General features: G+C 39.8%; 1 protein-coding gene across 12 annotated transcripts in view; it reads left to right on the top strand.

Annotated features, from left to right (window-relative positions):
- The window catches only part of CASK (calcium/calmodulin dependent serine protein kinase), a 490,128-nt gene that overhangs the window by 204,064 nt on the left and 263,918 nt on the right, over positions 1-22,146 (top strand). For all 12 annotated transcript variants that reach the window (XM_069065716.1, XM_069065725.1, XM_069065724.1 and 9 more), the window contains one exon: positions 6,596-6,701. In XM_069065716.1, the coding sequence (XP_068921817.1) occupies positions 6,596-6,701 (106 nt within the window). The remainder of the gene's footprint in view (positions 1-6,595; positions 6,702-22,146) is intronic.

Below are 22,146 nucleotides of genomic sequence, written 5' to 3'. Positions count from 1 at the left end.
TTCTATCCACTTTACAACCTAGCTTCCTCTAGTATTTTGGAGAGAGCAGCTTCATTCAAATGATAAAGTTGGAAGGAATACTGCAGAGAGTTAAGAGATTGAGAGGAAAAGAAGTGGAGTCATTGATTGTTGATGTCTTTTTCAGAGTTTTAGCCACAAAAGGGAAGAGAGATATGGACTGGATGGACCAAATAAGGATTTTTTGAGGATGAGAGAAACACGGGTATGTTTCTAAGCAGCAGGCTACTTGAAAATCAGTGAGGGAATTGGGATAATAAAAAGGGCAATGTTCTGAGGAAGATAAGATGGAATGGGATCAAGGGTAAGTAGAAATAGATTTGCCTTGTCAGGGAGAAGGACCATCCTCATGTGAGACAGGAGTATAGGAGAAAGTTGTGAAAGACATCTGATTGATGTGAAGTGAGGAAGAAGGGAGAACTGGGAGAGTTCTTGATGAAGAGCCTCAGGTTTTGTTTGTTTGTTTTCAGTTAAATAGGCAAGATTCACCGCTTAGAGAGAAAGAGGACCTATGGAAGTTTTGAGGAGGAATGAAAAGGTTTGGAAAAACCACTGTGGTGAATCTGATGATGAGCAGATAGGAAAGATTTAATGTAAAAAGATTGTCTTTTTGCAGTGATGGCCCATTTGAGATTATGTAACAGAAATCTGTAGTAGACCCAATCAGCACCATTTTGTGATTTTCTCTATGGTTATTCAGCAACCCATGAATAGGAGTAGAGGCAGTGGGCATGAATAGAAAGACACAACTAGACATTATATTGTATTTTTTACACATTCTTGTTTCTATGCAACATCTCTTTTTTTTTTCCCTTCTGTAGGATTATGGATTGAGAGGTGGGAGAGACTTCAGAAGTCATTAGTCCAGCCTTCTTGTTTTATGTATGAGGCATCTGAGAACCAGAGAAGTGAAGTGACTGGCCCAGAGTCCTAAAGGACTTTGAGAATTTTGCAATTTAAGGATTTGAATTAGAGGTCCAAGCCTCTAGAGTCAGTGTTCCTTCCTCTCTTCCATTCTGCTTCCTTTAACTCTAGATTCTTTGCGGTATGGTGGAGCCACTAATCCATATATAAGCATCTCTGTGACTAATGTATTGATTTAGTTTTGAAATGTAGTATCATCCTTGCTTTATTGTATTTTGGGGGGAAGGTAAAGATTTCCTAGTTACATTTCAATATGGTTCAGGCGACTGGGGAGAGAGTTTGACACCTCTCCCTTAGATGACTAGATGTACAACCCACTAATTTTACAAATGAGGAAACTCAGGCCCTGGGAGCTTAATTGATTTGCCCAAGGTCACACAGGTATTAACAGTCCCTTGCCCCAGCCTGCCCTCCCTTCCATCATCCCCCCTCTCATCCCCTTCCCCCCCACTCTCCCTATTTAGTGTGTATTTCATTCCCTCCTCAAGCCAAATTCAGTGGGAATAAGGTTGACCCATTCCCTTTTGCCTTCCTATTCTTCCCCTCCATTGTAACAATTTTCCCTTGCCTCTTCTGTATGAGATAGTTTACCCCAATCTGTCTCTCCCCATCTCCTCTCATATATTCCTCTCACCTCTTAATTTCACCTTTTAAGTATCATCCCTTCCTGTTAAATTGGTCCTGTGCCCTCTATCTATGTATACCTGTAAACATATATACAAACATTCACATATGTATTCATATGCCCATATACCCTCATGTAGACATATATATATATATATATATATATATATTTCTAATCCCTTCAACTACTGAGAAAAGTTTCATAAGTTACAATTATTGTTTTTCCATATAGGAATGTTAATAGTTCAACTTTGATAAGTTCCTTATGATTTCTTTTCCCTGTTTACCTTCTCATGCTTCTCTTGCTTCTTGTATCTGAATGTCAAATTTTCTGTTCAACTCTGGTTTTTTCATCAAGGATGCTTGAAAGTCCTCTATTCCACTGAATGACCATATTTTCCCCTGAAACATGAGACTCAGTTTTGCTGGCTAGGTGACTCTTGGTTTTAATCCCAGCTCCTTTGACCTCTGGAATATCATATTCCAAGCCCGTCAGTCCCTCAGTGTAAAAGCTGCCAAATCCTGGGTTATCCTGATTGTGTTTCCACAGTATTCAAATTGTTTCTTCCTGGCTGCTTGTAATATTCTCTTCTTAATCTGGGAATTCTGGAACCTGGCTATAATATTCCTAGGAGTTTTCTTTATGGGATCTTTTCCAGGAGGTGATCGGTAGATTCTTTCAACCTCTATTTTGCCCTCTGGTACTAAAACATCAGGGCAATTTTCTTTGAGAACTTCCTGGAGGATGATTTCTAGTTTCTTACTTTGGTCATGGCTTTCAGGTAGTCCAATAATTTTTAAATTCTCTCTCCTGGATCTATTTTACAGGTCAGTGGTTTTTCCCATGAGATATTTCACATTGCCTTCTATTCTTTCATTTGTTTGGATTTGTTTAACAGCATCTTGATTTCTCATAATATCATTAGCTTCCATTTGCTCCAATCTAATTCTGAAGCAATGATTCTCCTCAGTGAGCTTTTGAGATTCTTTTTCCATCTGGCAAATTCGGCATTTTTAAGGCATTTTTCGCCTCATTGCCTTTTTGAGCCTCCTTTGCCATTTGAGTCAGTCTGTTTTTTAAGGTATTATTTTCCTCAGTCAGGCTGTTGACTCTCATTTCATAATTTTCTTGCATTGTTCTCATTTCTCTTCCCAATTTTTCCTCCACTTCTCTTATCTGCTTAAGGTCCTCTGTGGCCTGTAACCAGCTTGTATTTTCCTTTGAAGCTTTTGGTGCAGCAGTTCTGACTTCATTGTTTTCCTCCTCTTCCATGCTTTGCTACTTTTTGTCCCCAAAATAGGAGTGTAATGTTGGAATCTTCTGTCTGCTTTGTTTCCTTTGCTTCCTCATCTTGCCACTCAATTACTTGACTTTTGGGTTTTTTGCCACAGTAGGACTCTGCCACCAGACAAGGGAGTTTTCGTCCCAAACGCTGGGTTTTTCTCAGTTGCCGGAGGTATTAGATGGGTGCCCTCTCTGAGGTCTCCACATGCTCTGGCAAGCTGAACACACACCCCAGGACCTCCACCCTAGACTGCAATCCAGATCCAAGCAGGTTAAAGCAAGAGCGATGACCCCTCAGACTGGTGCTTGGTTCCCCTACACTCTGCAAGCCAGGAGCTGAAGCGCCACGTGGCGCTAGCTGGCTGTGCTGGTTTCTCAACAGTTTCTCACCCTGGGGGTAGAAGCCACGCACTCCCACTTACTGGGTCTCAAAGTCCAGACTGCACTGGCCTCTCACCTTGTCCTTCACATCTATGTATTGATAAATCTGGAAACGGCCACAGCTGCTGCTGATCTGGAGTCTCTCTGGCAGGTGGCTGGTCAGGCCCGCCCTGGGGCTAAAGCCTCAGTATGGGGCTAAAGCCTCAGTATGGGGCTAAAGCCTCAGTATGGGGCTAAAGCCTCAGTATGGGGCTAAAGCCTCAGTATGGGGCTAAAGCCTCAGTATGGGGCTAAAGCCTCAGTATGGGGCTGGGCTCGGTTCCCAGAGTGCTGTGCTGGATTCCTGCAGGCCTGCTGGGCTGTCCTCAGTGGGAGGTTAGCTTCTCTGTGTCATTTTGTGGGTTATGCAGCTCCAAAGTTTGTTTAGAGTCCCCTTTTTACATGGATTGGGGAAGGTGGAAGCTGGAGCCACGTGAGGGTTGTGCTTCTACTCCGCCATCTTGGCTCCAGTGTCTTACTCCTTTGAACTCTTGAGTTCACAGCTGTAATACATCTTGTGCCGAGTCACATAGAGCCAGTTAGGCACTGAGTTACTTAGGCTTTCATACCTTTTGGCATTGAGCCAATTAGGTGCTGGGCCATTTAAGGCCACTTAGGCTTTCATGCCTTTCTACACTGAGCCAATCAGGTGCCAGTGAGTGTTTGTTTGATTTCCTTGATTAGGGATTCTGAGTAGCTGTTATTAAGTGCTCCCTCTCCCTTGAGAACTCAGACATTGGTGCTCCCTGGTCTGGTGATATGTGTAAATATTTCTGTTATTCTGTTGAGCTTTGTTTTCTATATTTCTATAATGATATTTTTTCTTGTCCTAGTGTGCAAAATAAACGTCCTGGTTCAGTTTTGAGTGAAGAATGCTTATTATACTATGCGATTTCATCCTTAAAAAAATGTGTGTCTGTGCTCACGTGCGCACACACACACTGATGGCAGCTACTTATATTGCATTGGTGATACAAGTGTTGGAAAGGAAATTAGTAGAACGAGAGATGAAAGACTGTCACTAGAAATGAATCACTGTGTTCAAACTCCCCTACTTTTGCAAATGGACAATTGGGTATTCACATAGTTTAGGTAGCTACCTGAAAATTATACCATAGTCTTAGAATGAAGAGCTGTTTGAAAATGGAATGGATGGATGCCTTTGTGATGCATCTCCCTCAAGGAAAGTTTTTGAGCAGAGTGTCAGATCACCCGATGGGGATGCTGCAGAGCTGGTAATTGCTACATAAGATCAGATGGCAGACTGGTAGCCTCCAAGGTCCCTTCCAATTGTGAAATCGCTTGAATCTATATTTTATAGTTTTCGTTTTCTTCTTAAAACTTGTCTCTTAGTTCTAAAGGATGTAGATTATAGAAATCCATGGAACAAATAATAAAAATCTCATATTACCTAACAGCTTAATTGGAATATAAACTGAGAGACTGTACATAACCAGTTTTTCTACAGTGTGGTCCTTAGTGTTAGACCTGAAGGTTTTTTTGATCGTGCTAGCCACTTTAGAACATCATTTTTGCTATTTACAGGCTCTCTATTAAATAATGAGAACGTACATTGTTCTTGTTCCTGTCTTAGGTTTTGGTCATCCCACTACTTAAAATATAGTTATTTTCAAACCTTTTGTTTCAGAAGACTGCAGTTCCAGTGTTGATTTTGCTTTTTCAGTGTTGATTTCACTTTGTCAATGTTGCACTTCCTTTTAAGAGTGCAATATAGTCTGAATTGTGAATTTTTAAATAAGTAGGAAGACTAGACCAGAGAAGAAGAGAAATAAATTATGTGCTCCACCCAAACTCAGTATAGGACTGTTTTTTACCATCTTTTGACATCAAAGAAAAAATGAAAAAAGGCACTCAAGTTAGTAACAGCATTTTATGAGATGACCAAAACAAGCTGTACATTAATTTTAAAATTACAGTGTATTAAATCTCATTTTGTTTTGAAAACATTTTAAGAATCTTAGACTAGACTATTCCATTAAGTGTCTGGAAATACTCTCATGTTACAAAATGAAAATTGGAAACCACTTATATAGTCAAGCTAAACTTTAACTGAGTTTTACAAATGCAGTACAAAAGCAAAGCATAAATTACAGGATAAAATAAAGTGAAACCAAATAATGCCCCTTCTTTAGTTTCCTATAGCACTAATCTGAAATGTATAATTTGATTCTTGGTTTTATAATGCATTATTTTCTAGTATCTTATCTTTAAACTTTGTCTTCCCAGTAAAATTATAGGTTCCTCAAGGACTTTATCTGTGACTCCTAACAAAGTACTTAATCCACAGCTGCTGCTTAACTAACCAGCAGGTATTTATTAGGTATCTATCAAACAGAGGGAATTTTTAACTATTAGCCACAATAAAACTTGATTATAGTGTCTAGCAGCTGATGGTGACTTCCTTTGATTCTCACTTTTAAAGTGAGTTTTGTGTGTGTGTGTGTGTGTGTGTGTGTGTGTGTGTGTGTGTGTACACACTCACATATATACATAGACACATACTTATACATATATTTAAACATGTATTTAACTTAAGATCAAGAAATCTGATTCCATCATTCAGCTTGTTTTAGCAGCTGTGACATTCCAAGGGAATTTTTCCAGGAGAAAAAGAAAATGTCTTTATATCTTTCTGTTGGCAATCTTCTTTTGGTCTATGAAATTTTTAAAGATTCTGTTTTTTTAACTTAGAAGATTTTTTTTAATAGTACTAACTCAGCTGTCACTAAGCATCAGTAGTATGGGAAAGCATCATTATTATGTAAGTAAAGGAAGTACTTTGAAAATCTTTTAAAAACTATATTACTGCCAAATCATCTTGCCTGATTTTGATTAGGTACTGTGCTTATTTTTCCTTTCTGTTGTGACAGTTTTGATTATTTTGTCATTCATGGCGTTAGGTGGTGAGGGCAAGGAAAAGCAGGTGAAGTATTTTGGGTAAGATGTATAGATTCTGGGATTGAAACTTAACTAAATAGTTGTGGGTTTTTCAAAAGTAAACTATAGATTATGTTTGCATATTCAATCCATAATTCCCATTTATATGCCGTGAATATTCCTGAGTTAAGTATATGCTGACTATAAATAGCTTGTAAATTCATAGTGGTAGAAGGTAGGAAAAATATAGTTCTAAACGTTTCAGAGGGGGAAGCATTTCTGGTTGGGTTAAAGCAGGTTTTTTAGGGGAGTTATTTAGTTAGAAAAGTCTTCATGATGCCATAGGACACATCCATTTATTCATGAGTCACTTTGGGCCACAGTTCTTTGAAAACTAATGAAACTTTTTGTTTGTTTGTCTTATAGATCTGAAACGAGAAGCCAGTATCTGTCATATGCTGAAGCATCCACATATTGTGGAACTGTTGGAGACATATAGCTCAGATGGAATGCTTTATATGGTTTTTGAATTGTAAGTGTATATAAGTTTTAACTTGATTAATTTTTTTTAAGATTTGGAGTGACTTTTGGGATAAAACTAAAAACTTTCCTCTTTAAATATAACAGAATTGAGAGTGCTTCACTGTTAGTGAATATTCACATTATTAATGTGAAACTGGAATCATTGAAAAAAATAGGAATAGAGAAACAAAATACTGATCATTTATTGTTAAAAGTTTATATTTGTTGTGCTTATTGATAGATTAAACTATGATATTCAGACCACCTTACAAAATTTATACTAGTCAGACATTGTAATTATTATGATTTAAAGTTTTCTCCATGATAAATCATCTCTTTATTGCTAGATTCAGTATCCTTTTCTTAGTGTTTATCCTTCTTGATCTTTCTGCACCTTTTATACTGCTAATAATCCCCTTGCCCTGAGTATTCTCTCTTCTCTAGCTTTTTGTATTGGTCCTACTCTGTCTTGGTCCTTCTCCATTCCTTTTCAGTCTTATTTTCTTCCATGTTCTGATAACATATATGCATTACAGGGCTTTATCCAGAGACCTTTGCTTTTTGCCCTCCACACTCCCAGTAACCTCAGCTTCCATGAGTTCTACTGTTATCTCTGTGTAGATGGCTCCTTTATCAACCCTTCAGCAGACATTTTAAAGTTCCTACTAGGTGCTAGGTTCTGGGGATGCTATGACAAAAAAGTAACAGTTAACGCTCTCAAGAAAATTACATTTTATCAAGGAAGACAACATATACATGTTTAAATATGTACATAATAAGTGTATATAGAATAATTTCAAAGTAAATACAATGTAGTTTTGGATAAAGGGCATCCATCCTCATCTCTGTTCTAAGCTCTAGTCCTGTACCACCAACTACCTCGTAGACATCTTGACTTGGTCATCTTAAACTCAGCATGTCTAAAACAGAATTCCTTCCCCAAGCCCCAAAATTCTCCCCTTCTCCTAACTTATATGTTTCTGTTGAGGGCACTGCCATCTGCTTTCCCAGTTTTGTAGCCTTGAGGTTATCCTCAGCCTTTCACTCTCCTGCTCTTACAGTAAAATATTTGCTAAATCCTACCTACGTACAGAAAATCTTACATTCAATCCTCCTTTTCACTAAGTTAGCTGCCACCCTTACCTCAACTACTGCATTAGCCTCCTTATTTGTCTCCCTTCCTCTAGTCTCACTCCTCTTCAGTCCATTTTCCAATTAGTTGTCCAGTTGATACAGCTGAAACAAAAGCTTGACATCGCCACTTCCCTATTCAAGAAGCTTCGTTGGCTCATAATTTTGCCCAGGACCAAATACAAATTCTTCTGTTTGACATTTAAGTTCTTTCCAAGTCTTTCTCTCCAGATTTATTTCATATTACACTGCCTTCTACTTTCAGTCAAATTGATCTACTTGCTGTTTTCATACATTGTACCCTTATCTACTTCAGAACCTTTGTATGGACTTTTTATCATTGCTTGGGATGTTCTTTCTCCTTATCTTACCTCTTAGAATGCTTAGTTTCTTTTTTGGCTTACCTCTAGTTCATATCACTATGTGATGCCATTTTTGGTCTCCTCACTTATTAATGTTCTCCCTTGCCTGCCCTCACTTCCATGACTGGGAGGGTAGTTTGAGGCCAGATTGTACAGGACTTTAAATACCAGTCATAAGAGTTTGTTTATTTATCTAAGAGATAACATGGAAGTACTACATAGTATTGAACAGGGCCATGATATAGAACTGTGCTAAAGATACCACCCCCCCCCCAAAAAAGACACCCTGGCCTCAAAGAGCTTATGCTACTAGCACGATGTGTGATGGCAGAATAGAGGTGTCTTGACAACGTGGTCTAGGAAAAAATTTAGAGAGGAAGAGAATACTAGCAATTGAGGGGAGCAAGCAAGGATTTATGGAGGAGGTTGCAATTGAACTGAGCCAGGGGTGAGGTGGGGAGAGGTTATGAAAGGTAGAGATGAAGAAAGAATATATTACAGGCATAGGGGAGCTGTCCATTTTGAAAAAATGCAGATGTGAGAAATAGCTTTCTAAATTTGGGGAATAGGTAGTGATCCAATTTGCCTCAAAGTTAGAGTTCCTAAAGAAGAAAAATTAGAAATAAAGCTGAGAAGGTAGCTTGTAGACAGGACCCTAAATGTCAGTCAGAAGAGTTCATATTTTATCTTAAAGGCAATATGGAGCCACTGGTGTATAATTAATCAGTAAACATATAGTATGTGACTGGTATGTGTCAGACACTATGCTAAACTCTTGGGATATAAAGAGAGGCAGAAGACAATCCCCACTTTCAAAAAGCTTAAAATCTAATGGGGGAGACAATATGCAAACGCATATATACAAAGCAAGTCATATACAGGATAAACATGAAATAATGAACAAAGGGAAGACACTGGAATTAAGAGGGGTTGGGAAAGCCTTCCTATCGGAGGTAGAATTTTAGTTGGGACTTAAAGGAAGCCAGGGAGGTCAGTAGTAAGAAGAGAAGAAGAGGGAGAGTGTTCCAGACCTGGGGGACAGCCAGAGAAAATATCCACAGCCAGGAAGTTTCAGTTTCTTGTTTCTGGCATAGCCAGGAGGAAAGTTTATGTGTTGGAGAAGGAGAGGGAGGTGTAAGAAGACTGGGAAGGTAAGAGGGGGGGCTGGTTTATGAAGGACTTTTTTTTTTATCTTAATAAATGCTAAATAAAATGGACATTTTTGTGCATAGAACAGAAAAAGAGAATTGTGTATGAAACCAGGGTTCTGTTTATATGCAGCTTGCTTTTCTTTTAATTATGTTATTACATGATAAATACAGCCTGTAGCTTTCAAGGCTGTCCTACTTGTTTGTGATTGTTTTAGCTGATGGGTTTTTTTTTTAAGATGCTTCAAAGACCCTCTTTTCTTCTTCTTTACTTTCTTTTGGGGGTAGAGTTTAACCCAGTCCTTTCTCCTTCAGTTCATTCTCTAATTGGAGCAAAGAAAAAAAGGAGAACCAAACCCTTGTAAGAAATAAGCATAGTGAAGCAAAACAAATTCCAGTCCAGTGAATGTTTTATTCTATACCTCTGTCCAGAAGTAGATAGCATGTTTCATCACTAACTCTCTGTATTCATGGAAGTAATGGGAGCTATTTGAATATATTGAGTAAGTAAAAATTGCTTTTGGGAAATTATTTTACCATCCAGTGTGGAGGATGTTTTGGAGTAGTGAGATACTTGAGTCCACAGAACCGAATAGATGGTTTTAATACTGTCAGTAGAAGATGATAAGGACCTAAATTAGTGTCTCTGTGAGTCAAGGAGAAGAGGACGTATATAAGAGATGTTGTGGATATAGAAAAAACAAGATTTGGCAACTGATTAGCTGTGTAGGGTAAATGCAGATGAGGAGAAGAGGGTACTATCAGAGTTGAGAACTTGGGTAATTGGAAGCATGGTGGTACCCTGAACAATAATAGGAAAATTTAGAAAATTTGGGGGGAAATACAAGGTACTCTGTTTTGGACATCTTGAATTTGAGATGTGTAGGGAACATTTGGTTTTAAATGTCCAATAAGCAGTTGGTAATTCAAAAGTAGAACTCAGGAGAAAGCCTAGGTTTGGCTTTGCAGGTCTATAAGTCATCTACATAGAGATTATAACTGAATAGTTGAAAGCTAATGAGCTTACTGAGAAAGAGTATAGAGAAACAAAAAAGGACCTGGAACATCAACCTCCAGGGTAGTAGGTATGATATGGTTAATGATCTAACCAGTCAAAGAGGGAGGAGGAGAACCATGACAGGGAAATAGTAAAGGTAAGCAAGGAATATTCCCACTCACACAGTAGGACTAGTAAGTTGAGTGGTGTGAGACAACGTATTACGGGAAAAGATGTCTAGGGATGCATTGTCACCTAGAGATACTAGGTCTTAAGGATTACAGGAAGCTGGGAGGATCTAGAAAGGAAGAGATCTAAAATGAAAGGAAGTTTTATACACACACACAGGTATAGGTGATTTGTACATACATACGTACATACATAGACACACAAAGCAAGAATTTCTTGTGTGTAGTAGTATGTATATATAGTATATATACTATATATAGTAGAGTGCATAATAGAATGGAGTGGGTAGGTCTGTAGTTGGACATTGGCCGGTAAGATTTGAGGGGGATAGGAATGATGGTTGTAGACAACTGAATTTGGGGAAAAGGTGGATTTTTCAAATACTGTGAGATCACTGGGAGAGGAACAGAGGTTGAGAGTATGTTAGGGAATGATCCCAGATAAAGTATCAATGGTTTGGAGTGGGTCCCATGATGAATTCAGGTGATTAGAAGGTTCAGGGTCTTCCTGGTAGTGAAGGGGATTCCCTTGAGGAGTTGGCAGCAGAAACAAGAAAGGTTCAGTGGTTTGCCTTTCTTTGTATCCTCAAAGCTTAGCTCACTGCCAGGAATATATAAGGCAAGGCTTGTTTTTCTGTGCCTCTAGAAGCCCAGTTAGTGTTAAGAAATGGGTATGTACTTGGGTCTCTGGAACCATGAACTCTTTCTAGCAAGAGAATAATCAGGAAGTGGAATGTCAGAGCATTCGGAAACCTAGGAGCCAAGCATAGAATTCTAGGGGAACAGATCCTGGTGGTGTGGTTTCCCATGGCCTCTGGGAGCCTAACAAGGAGACAAGAAAATGTGCTTTGTCTCAGAGGAAAACCTCGCTTAGCAACAAGCGTGAGTCAGGGCTTGCCACTGTTATGTCCCTGGAACCTGTGGGAGCCTTGTGAAGAAGATGTTGGTTATATTTCTGGATATCTCTTTAGACCTCAATTTACTCAATTGTAAAGCGAGGGAATTGGAATAGATAACCATTAAAGTGCCTTTCATTTTTGATGTTGTTTTAATTTTGTACATATAAAATTATGGTCCATATTTTTATTCTCAGAGAAAACTTGATTAATCAATATCATTGTTTAAAGTATTATTAAAATGTTATTACAGTTACATGCAATATATTTGCAAATAATTCTTATGAATCATAGTTTTGGGAGCAAATTAAAGAAATTTTATGCTTAATATTAAAATTTCATTGTTGGGGCGGCCAGGTAGCACAGCAAGTAAGGCACCGGCCCCAGAGTCGGGATGACCTGGGATCGAATCTGGGCTCAGACACTTAGCACCCACCCAGAAACACCTGGCCATGTAACCTTGAGCAAGTTACTTAACCCCAATTGCTTAGGGGCGGCCAGGTGGCTCAGTGAGTAAGAGCACTGGCCCCAGAGTCGGGATGACCTGGTATCAAATCTGGGCTCTGATACTTAGCACCACACCCAGAAATAATGGCCGTGTAACCTTGAGCAAGTTACCTAACCCCGATTGCTTTAAAGAAAAAAGATTTCATTGTGTTTCCTGTTTATATAGCAGGTTAATTTTAGCTACCATTTTGGGAGCAGGTGGCACATTTAGGATTTTATGTAACTAATTTTTTAACTGTTGTGTTTGCAGCAATTAAATTGCCAGGTTTTCATACATTGAGAATTCATTAAAGTTCAGTTTTTACCAGGGAAATACTTTTTACATCAATCTAAATCACTTGAAATTACATTTTTTAAAAAGACATCTGAATTGGTTAATACTATTTATTAGGGATGCTTTTCATAAATACTAATAATATTGTATATCCTATCAGAATTAGGTGACAAGAAACCTAGAAGTGAGTCATTAGCTTAACTTTATAATTTCTGAAAAGTGCTCAGAAATGATAGTGCGGCAGGTTCTAGAGCTCTTAGCCCACAGATGGTAAGGGGGTCAAACTGGTCAGAAGGAGACTACAGGGGCCCCTTTGCTGGCACTAGGTACAGGACTCTATTGCATTGCTTGTGCATAGATCTGGGTTGCAGTCCCAGGGTGAGGAGGAGCATTTAGCACACCAGAGCTTATGGTCACAGGAGAGTCACAGTGGTCACAGTTGCTGGGTAGAAAAGAATGCTTATGGTTGCTCACAGATGAGAACACAGACCAGAAGAGTAGTAAACATGCCTTTCCATAGATTGATCAAACCACCTTGGAAGAACTTAAAGCTTATAGACACCCCACCCACCCACCCCCGAACTAGCTCTGAAAACAATTATACATAAAACCTGAAGCTCAGGACAGTACCCCTTCAACTCCAGGAACAGAGCCCAACTTTAATATAAAGTTAAAAGTCAAGAAATAGGCTAGAAGAAAAATTAGTAAACAACAAAAATAGATCCTAACCATAGTAAGTTACTATGGTGACAAGAAGATTAAAAACACAAACTCAAAACTGCTATATGCAAAGCCTCAGAAGAGTGAATTGGTTCAGGCCCCAAAAGAATTCCTGGAAGAACTCAAAAGGGATATTTTCAAAATAAAATAAGAGATGTAGAGGAAAAATTGGGAAAAGAAATGAGTGATGCAAAAAAACATGAAAAAAAAGTTTTAACTTTGTAAAGGAGGTACATGCAAATGTGCATGCATACACACACACACACACACACACCACTGAAGAAAATAACACCTTAAAAAACAGAATAGGCCAAATGTTAAAAGAGGCACAAAAATCCAATGAAGAGAACTTTTAAAAAGCAGAATTAGGCAAATGGTAAAAGAGATACAGAAATTCAAGGAAGAGAATTGGCCACATGGGGAAAAAAGTAAGTGTACAAAAATTTGCTGAAGAAAAAAAATGCTCTTTAGAAACAAAATGGAAAAGAAGATAGAAAAGCTCACTGAAGAAAATAATTTCCTAAAAATAGAATTGGGCAAATGGAAGCTAATGATGCCATGAGACACCAAGAAACAATAAAACAAAATTGAAAGCATGAACTCATTGGAAAAACAGCTGACTTGGAAAATAGACCTAGAAAAGATCATTTAAAGAATTATTCGATTCCATTCCCTCCTCCCTGGATAGGCATTCCCCTGCCTCCACTATTGGGATTCCCCCTCATGCCAGTGCCCCCACCGGGCTTTGCAGGCCTGACCACTGAGGAGCTGCAAGCCCTGGAGGGCCACGAGCGGCAGCACCTTGAAGCTCTGCTACAAAGCCTTTGTAATATCCACACCCTGCTGGGTGCTGCCATGTTGCAGATAAACCAGTATCTCCCTGGGCCCTCCCCAGCCTCCTGCCCCTGCCAGTCCTCCTGCAGCGTCTACACCTGCTGCTGCAGCCTCCTCTTCCACTAGCATCCCAGTTCTGAAGCGATACCCCCCTCACCAGCAGCCTCCCCGCTTCCTCCCCCTCCCCCCCTCCTATCCAGTGTAGCACCAGCAGCCACAGCCAGGTCCATCTGCTGAGTCTTTTGGGTCTGGGTACCCATCAGAAGATGCAGAGCTTGACACAGTGGAGCTCCGCCGCTGCCACTTGCAGAAGCTGGGGTCCCCTGCTTCTCATTGACACTGCCCAACCTCATCCCACTCCCCAACCTTGTGTTTTGACTGTAGTGCCCTTGTGCACGGGTGAGAAGTGGATCCCACCACCAAGTGCTGTCTCCTCTCTCACTAGGCTTTGGAAAAGAATGTGAGGTTCTGCCCCCCACTCATGCCACCAGGGAGCTCTTGTATCCAAGTCATGTGGCTTGGGCTGTTTCCTTGCCCACTGGGGTGGGCTGGAGGCCTGGTGGGTCAGCCTCCTTCCTGACCCTTCCCCCACTCCCTGCAGCCTCCCTTAACTCCAGGCAGAATTGGGGCTGTTGAGGTCTTGAGAACCCAGTTTCCTGCCCTATTTACTGCTCCTCAATTGGGGGGGGGGGCTGGGAGAAGAGTGGATACCCTGAAGACACACTCCCTAAGGAGCTGGAAAGTCCAGCTCAAAATACAGGGGGTATCCCCTGTTCCCAACTGTATTAGCTCTAGCTCCAGGGGCTTGAGGTGAGTTGACTTTCAGTTTATCCCATCTCCAGCAGGCCCTTTGTAGTATCAGTAGCGCCCCATCACCTCACTGCACTCTCCATGTCTTAAGGGTGACCACTTCTCAGGAAATTGAGTGCCAAGGGTACACTGGGGTAGGCTGCTGTGGCTGGTGGGGGACCTGCGGGCTTGCTCCTTGGGACTGATGAAGCTGAGCTTGTCTGTGGCCAAAAGCTTGTTTTTCTTATCACCTGGCTGAGACAGAACAAGGCCAGCCTCTAAACCAACAGGGAAGCATTCTCAGCTTTCTGAAACTTCTTGATTTGGGGGGAAATTTTCTTGTTACTGTCTTTTGGTTAAAATTCCACCCCAAAGCTTATTTCAAATGTAAACAGCACCCATCCCAGCAGGAAGAAGAGGGAAAATTGCTCATGGTTTCTCCAGGTTAGACATGGTTCTTCAGTGGGGGTGTATATCATCAATGCCATATTCACAATGCCTGTGGAGATTACAAATATGCTGATATAATTATCCATTACAAAATACGTCATGCTTGCCATATGGGGAAATAAACTAGAAAATTTATTAAGATACCAAAAGACTGAGTCCCAAAACCAGAAAGTGACAGCCATCAGAGTAGTTATGATATTGGCACAGGTAGATAAAGTGGAAAGCACCCACATTTTCAAGCCTTTAAAACAGAACAGGCTACCTCAGGCAAAGGTCCTCCTCTCCCCACATACAGCAACCACCCAGCATCCTGGAAGCGCGCTCCCAGCAGCTCCGGCCCCTGGCAGTCCTCAGCAGGAGCCCTTAGCAGAAAGGGCTCAAAAAGGGGTTTGCGCTGCCGCTGCCTCTGATGCTGCTGCTGCTGCCGCCGTCGCCACCACCGCCAGCCACCGCAGGAATGCTAGCTTGGCTTCCGCTTTCTCTGGCTTTCGCTTTTTCTTGCTCCGCCCCTTCCTGCTACGTCAGCACGTCCAATGGGGCATGGAAGAGCTTTAAATCCCATAACCCTTACACGGTGGGAGGGGATAAAGCCAGGACTAGACCTCACCCACACGCCTCTTTCCTTTGTTCCCTTTTGTTTTGTATGTTACAAAAGTTTCTGGAGACAGTTTCACATTATTTAATTTGTAAATATTGTACACATTTTAATAGCTTCACTTGTATATAAGGCCAAAATAAAAATTTGCATTAAAAAAAAAGAGAATCATTGGACTCCGGAAAGCCATGCTCAAAAAACAAAAATCCTAGATATCATCTTCCAAGAAATTATCAAGGAAACTTGCCTGATATTCTAGAAGCAGAAGGAAAAATAGAAAATTAAAGAATCTACCAATCACCTCCTGAAAAAGGTTCCAAAATGAAAACCCCCAGGAATATTATAGCCAAATTCTAGAACTCCCAGGTAAAGGAGAAAATAGTACAAGTAGCTAGAAAGGCACAATTTAAATATCATGAAACCACAGTAAGGATAACACAAGATTAGCAGTGTCTGTATCAGAGGATCTGAGGCTTGGAATGTGATATTCTGGAAGGCAAAGGAGCAAGGATTACAACCAAAAATCACCTACCCAGCAAAACTAAGTATACTTCTTCAGGGGGAAAATGGACATTCAGTAAAATAGACTTGCAAGTATTCCTGACGAAAAGACCAGACCTGAAGAGAAAATCTGACTTTCAAATACAAGACTCAAGAGAAGCATAAAACGGTGAACAGGAAAGAGAAATCTAAGTTATTTAATAAGGTTATTAAACTGTTTCTACATGGAAAGATGACAGTATTACTCCTAAGAACTTTTCTCATTATTAGGGCAGTTAGAAGAAATATACATAGAGGGCATGGTGTGAATTGAAAATAATAGGATGATTATCTTTTTAAGAAAAAAAAGGGGGGGTAAGAAAGAGGAATGAACTGTGAGGAGGAGAAGAAATGGAGAGGTAGAAGAGGTAAATTACCTCACATAAAAGAGGCACAAAAGAGCTTTTACAGTGGAAGGAAAGACGGGAGGTAGGCAGGAACATTTGAACGTTACTCTTATTGGAATTGGCTCCAAAAGGGAATAATATACATACTCAGTTGGGTATAGAAATCTGTCTTACCCTACAGGAACACAGGAGGGGAAGAGGATAAGAGAGAGGCTGATAGAAGGGAGGGTGGATTGGGGGTGGCAATAGTCAGAAGCAAAACACTTTTGAAGATGGACAGGGTGAAAAGAGAGAGATTAGGAGAAGTAGGGGGATATAAAATGGAGGGAAATACAGTTATTAATCATAACTATGAGAAAGATTTTACAGTTTCTCTGGTAAAGGCCTGATTTCTCAAATGTATAGAGAAATGAGTCAAATTTATAAAAATGTAGGTTGTTCCCCAATCAATAGTCAAAGGATATGAATAAGCAGTTTCAGATAATGTAATCAAAGCTATATCTATTGTCATATGGGAATAAATGCTTTAAATCACTATTGATTAGAAAAATGCAAATTAAAACAAGTCTGAGATATACTCCACACCTATCAGATTTGCTAATATGAAAAGGAAAATGACTGGTGTTGGAGGGAACATGGGGAATTGAGATATTACAACACTGTTGATGGAGTTGTGAGCTGATCCATCCATTCTGGAGAGCAATTTGTAGCTATACAAAGAGCTATTAAAACTGAATACCCTTTGACCCAGCAATACCACTACTAGGTCTTTATCCCAGAGAGTTAAAAAAAAAAAAAGGCAAAGGACCTATGTGTACACAAATATTTATAACAGCTCTTTTAATGGTGGAAGAATTGGAAATTAAAGGGGATGCCCATCAATTGGGGAATGGTTGAATGTGGTATATGCTTGTGATGGAATATTATTGGGCTATAAGAAATTATAAGCAGGATGCTCTCAGAAAAACCTGGAAAGACTTGCATGAACTGTTGTAAAGTGAAATGAATGGAACAAGGAGAGCATTGTACACAATAACAGCAATATTGTGAGATAATTACCTGTGAATAATTTAGCTAATCTCAGCCATACAGTGATCTAAGACAATTCTAAAAGACTTATCATGAAAATGCTGTCTCCATAGAAAGAGCTGATGAAGTCTGAATATAGATTGAAGCATATTGTTTTTTTACTTTCTTTTGGGGGAAGTGTATTTTATCTCACAACATACATAATTAATGTGATACTGTGTTTTGTGAGGTTGCATGTATATAACCTATATCAAATTAATTGCCTTCTCAATTAGTACGGAGAGGAGAGGGGAAGGAGAGAATTTGGAGCTCAATTTTAAAAAATGTTAAAATCGTTTTTACACGTAATTTGGAAAAACTATTTTTTTGAAGGAGTTGGGGTTAAGTAACTTGCTCAAGGTTACACGGCCAGTTATTTCTGGGTGTGGTGCTAAGTATCTGAGCCCGGATTCGATCCCAGGTCATCCTGACTCTGGGGCCAGTGCTCATACTCACTGCGCCAGCTGGCTGCCCCTAAAAAAAATTTTTTTTTTGAAAAATAAATGAAATAGGGGCGGCCAGGTTGGCTCAGAGAGTATGAGCACTGGCCCCAGTGTCGGGATGACCTGGGATCGAATCCGGGCTCAGATACTTAGCACCACACCCAGAAATAACTGGCCGTGTAACCTTGAGCAAGTTACTTAACCCCAATTGCTTTTAAAAAAAAAAAGGAAAAAGAAATGAAATAGTTTGGCAGATGCTTTATTTTGCCATTGTTGTACCATTTGGACTTTGTTTGATAGTTGGGTTTGTCCCATAAATAGCTATGAAAAAGCATGGAAAAAAATCTGAACAGCACAAATTTCCAGGTAAAGTGGAAAGTGATACTAACCCAAGTTTTTGTACTTTATTTTGTATGTACTTCCACCTGCTGGTTAGGTGAGAAAGTATTTGAAACAGATGTCTTGCTATAAGAGAATGCTTTTCATTCACACACACACACACCTCTCTCTCTCTCTCTCTCTCTCTCTCTCTCTCTCTCCCCCTCTCCTCCTCTCCCTCTCCCTTTCCCTCTCCCTTGTCCCCCTCTCTTTCTGCTCTCCCCCACTCTGTCTGTCTCCCTCTTCCCCTCTCTCCACCCTCTTATCTCTCTTTTCTCTCTCCCTCCCTCCCTCAACTTTATTCAGGGACCAACAGTCAAGTAATCACTTGTATATTATTAGAATTCCCTCCTTATTCTTCTGAGTTGCTTTGAAAAAAGAAATATGGGATAGAGAAAAATAGTTGAAATTTAGATTGGTCAGTTTTGCTATGTGATTGAAGTTCTGAAAAAGAGTTTGTGGAAAAGGTTGAAACTCTTAGCCAAAATGTGAAATTTGGATTTTGATGTTTCTTTGTGCTGTGCATATGTCCTTTGAGCACATAGTATCAACAATTGATCACATTTCTGTTCGCTCTTCATACTATTAAGAGGAAGTTGAGAAGTAGTAAAACATTTTGCATCATATAAGTCTTGTGATGGTTTTTCTGACATCACTGTCCTCATAATTTCCTATAGAATAATAGCAATACATCACAGTCATGTGCCACAACTTGTTCAGCCATTTCCAAGTTGATGCGTATCCCCTCAATTTCCAATTTCTTTGCCACCACAAAAAGAGGTTATATAAATATTTTTGTACATACAGGCCCATTTCCCTTTATCTCTTTGAGATTAAGTCTAGCAGTGGTATTGCTAGGTGAAAAGGTGTGAACATTTTTATAGCCCTTTGGGTAATAGTTACAAATTGTTCCTTAGAATGATTGGACCAGTTCACAACTCCACTACAGTCCTATCAGTGTACCTGTTTTTCCTTCATACTCTCTGGCATTTGTCATTCTATCTCTTTTACGAAGCCATTAATTCTCTTTTCATAATTTTGTTGCATTATTCCCATTTCTTTTCCCAATTTTTTCCTCTGATACTCTTATTTACTTGTTCTAAGAATGCTTGGTGGGCCTGGGTCCAATTAGTATTTTCTTTGACTCTTTGGTTTTTGGAGTTTTCACACTGTTGCCTTCTAAGTTTGTCTTAGTCTTCCCTACCACTATAGTAACTTTTTATGGTTAAGTTCTTTTTGTTGTTGTTTGCCATTTTCCATCATTTCTTAACTTTGAATTTTATGTTAAAGTTTTGTTCTACTCACCTTGGGTTGGGGAGACACTGTCCCAAACTTCAGGCTTTTTTTTTTCAAATGCTTTATTAACTTCTGATTTACATCATTCATTTCCGCCAGATTTTGAGTTACAAATTGTCTCCCCATTTTTCCCCTACCCACTACCCCAAAATAGAAGTCCCACAGGATATCCCCTACTCCAATCTGCTCTCTCCCATATCTTCTCCCATACCCCTTTCAACTTTTCCAGTGGATCTCTATGCCCCAGTGCCCTTATTTCCCAATTACATGTAAAATAGTATTAATAATAGTGTATATATATATATATATATATATATATATATATTTGAATATTGGATTTTAAAACTTTGAATTCCAGATTCATTCCCTTCCTCCCTTGTCACTTGTCACCCACCCTTACTAGGAAGATAAGCAGTTCAGTATAGGCTGTACATGTGTGGCTGATGCAAAACAATAACATAGTAGATATATTGTAAAAGACTGACTATATTTCCCTCCCTCCTATCCCACCTCCCACTTGTTCTGTTCTCTACTTTAATCCCGTCCCTTTTCAAAAGTGGGTGCTCCCAACTTCCCTCTCTCCCACCTGCCCTCCCTTCCATCATCCCCCCTCTCATCCCCTTCCCCCCCTACTCTCCTGGAGGGTGAAATACCCTATTTAGTGTGTATTTCATTCCCTCCTCAAGCTAAATTCAATGGGAATAAGGTTGACCCATTCTCTTTTGCCTTCCTATTCTTCCCCTCCATTGTAACCATTTTCCCTTGCCTCTTCTATATGAGATAGTTTACCCTATTCTGTCTCTCCCCATCTCCTCTCATTATATTCCACTGTCACCTCTTAATTTCACATTTTAAGTATCATCCCTTCCTGTTAAATTGGTCCTGTGCCCTCTATCTGTGTATACCTGTAAGTACATATATATACATTCAAATATGTATTCATATGTCCATATACCCTCATATATAGACATATATATTTATATTCCCTTCAACTACTGAGAAAAGTTTCATAAGTTACAATTGTTGTTTTTCCATGTAGGAATGTTAAAAATTCAACTTTGATAAGTTAACTATGATTTCTTTTCCCTGTTTACATGCTCATGCTTCTTGCTTCTTGTATCTGAATGTCAGATTTTCTGTTCAACTCTGGTTTTTCCATCAAGAATGCTTGAAAGTCCTCTATTCCACTGAATGACCATATTTTCCCCTGAAACATGAGACGCAGTTTTGCTGGGTAGGTGACTCTTGGTTTTAATCCGAGCTCCTTTGACCTCCGGAATACCATATTCCAGGCCCTTAGATCCCTCAGTGTAGAAGCTGCCAGATCCTGGGTTATCCTGATTGTGTTTCCACAATATTCAAATTGTTTCTTCCTGGCTGCTTGTAATATTCTCTCCTTAATCTGGGAATTCCGGAACCTGGCTATAATATTCCTAGGAGTTTTCTTTTTGGGATCTTTTCCAGGAGGTGATTGGTGGATTCTTTCAACCTCTGTTTTGCCCTCTAGTTCTAAAACATCAGGGCAGTTTTCTTTGAGAACTTCCTGGAGGATGATTTCTAGGTTCTTATTTGATCATGGCTTTCAGGTAGTCCAATAACTTTTAAATTCTCTCTCCTGGATCTATTTTCCAGGTCAGTGGTTTTTCCCATGAGATATTTCACATTGCCTTCTATTCTTTCATTTGTTTGGATCTGTTTAACAGCATCTTGATTTCTCATAAAGTCATTAGCTTCCATTTATTCCAGTCTAATTCTGAAGCAATGATTCTCCTCATTGAGCTTTTGAGATTCTTTTTCCATTTGGCAAATTCGGCTTTTTTAAGGCATTCTTCTCTTCATTGCCTTTTTGAGCCTCTTTTGCCATTTGAGTCAGTCTGTTTTTTAAAGGTTATTTTCCTCAGTCAAACTGTTGACTCTCATTTTGTAATTTTCTTTCATCGTCCTCATTTCTCTTCCCAATTTTTCCTCCAGTTCTCTTATCTGCTTCTTAAGGTCGTATATGGCCTGTAACCAGCTTGTATTTTCCTTTGAATCTCTTGGTGCAGGAGTTCTGACTTCACTGTCTTCCTCCTGTTCCATGCTTTGCTTCTTTTTGTCCCCAAAATAGGAGTGTAATGTTGGAATCTTCTGTCTGCTTTGTTTCCTTTCCCTGGTCATGTCGCCCCTCAGTCACTTGACCCCTGGGCTTTTTGCCACAGTAGGACTTTCCCACCAGACAGTGGAGCTTTGATCCCAAACACTGGGGTTTTCTCAGTTGCCGGAGGTATTAGATGGGTGCCCTCTCTGAGGTCTCCACATGCTCTGGCAAGCTGGACACACACCCCAGGACCTCTACCCTAGACTGCAATCCAGATCCAAGCAGGTTAAAGCAAGAGCAATTACCCCTCAGACTGGTGCTTGGTCCCCCTACACTCTGCAGGCCAGGAGCTGAAGCTGCCACGTGGTGCTGGCTGGCTGTGTTGGCCTCTCAGTGGCTTCTAGCCCCTGGGGCA

The sequence above is a fragment of the Petaurus breviceps genome, unplaced genomic scaffold (genome assembly GCF_028583685.1).
Source record: "Petaurus breviceps papuanus isolate PSGF00001 unplaced genomic scaffold, PetGlider_PUasm1.0 90700, whole genome shotgun sequence".
Classification (NCBI taxonomy): Eukaryota; Metazoa; Chordata; class Mammalia; order Diprotodontia; family Petauridae; genus Petaurus; species Petaurus breviceps.
This window is presented reverse-complemented; position numbering and strand designations above follow the sequence as displayed.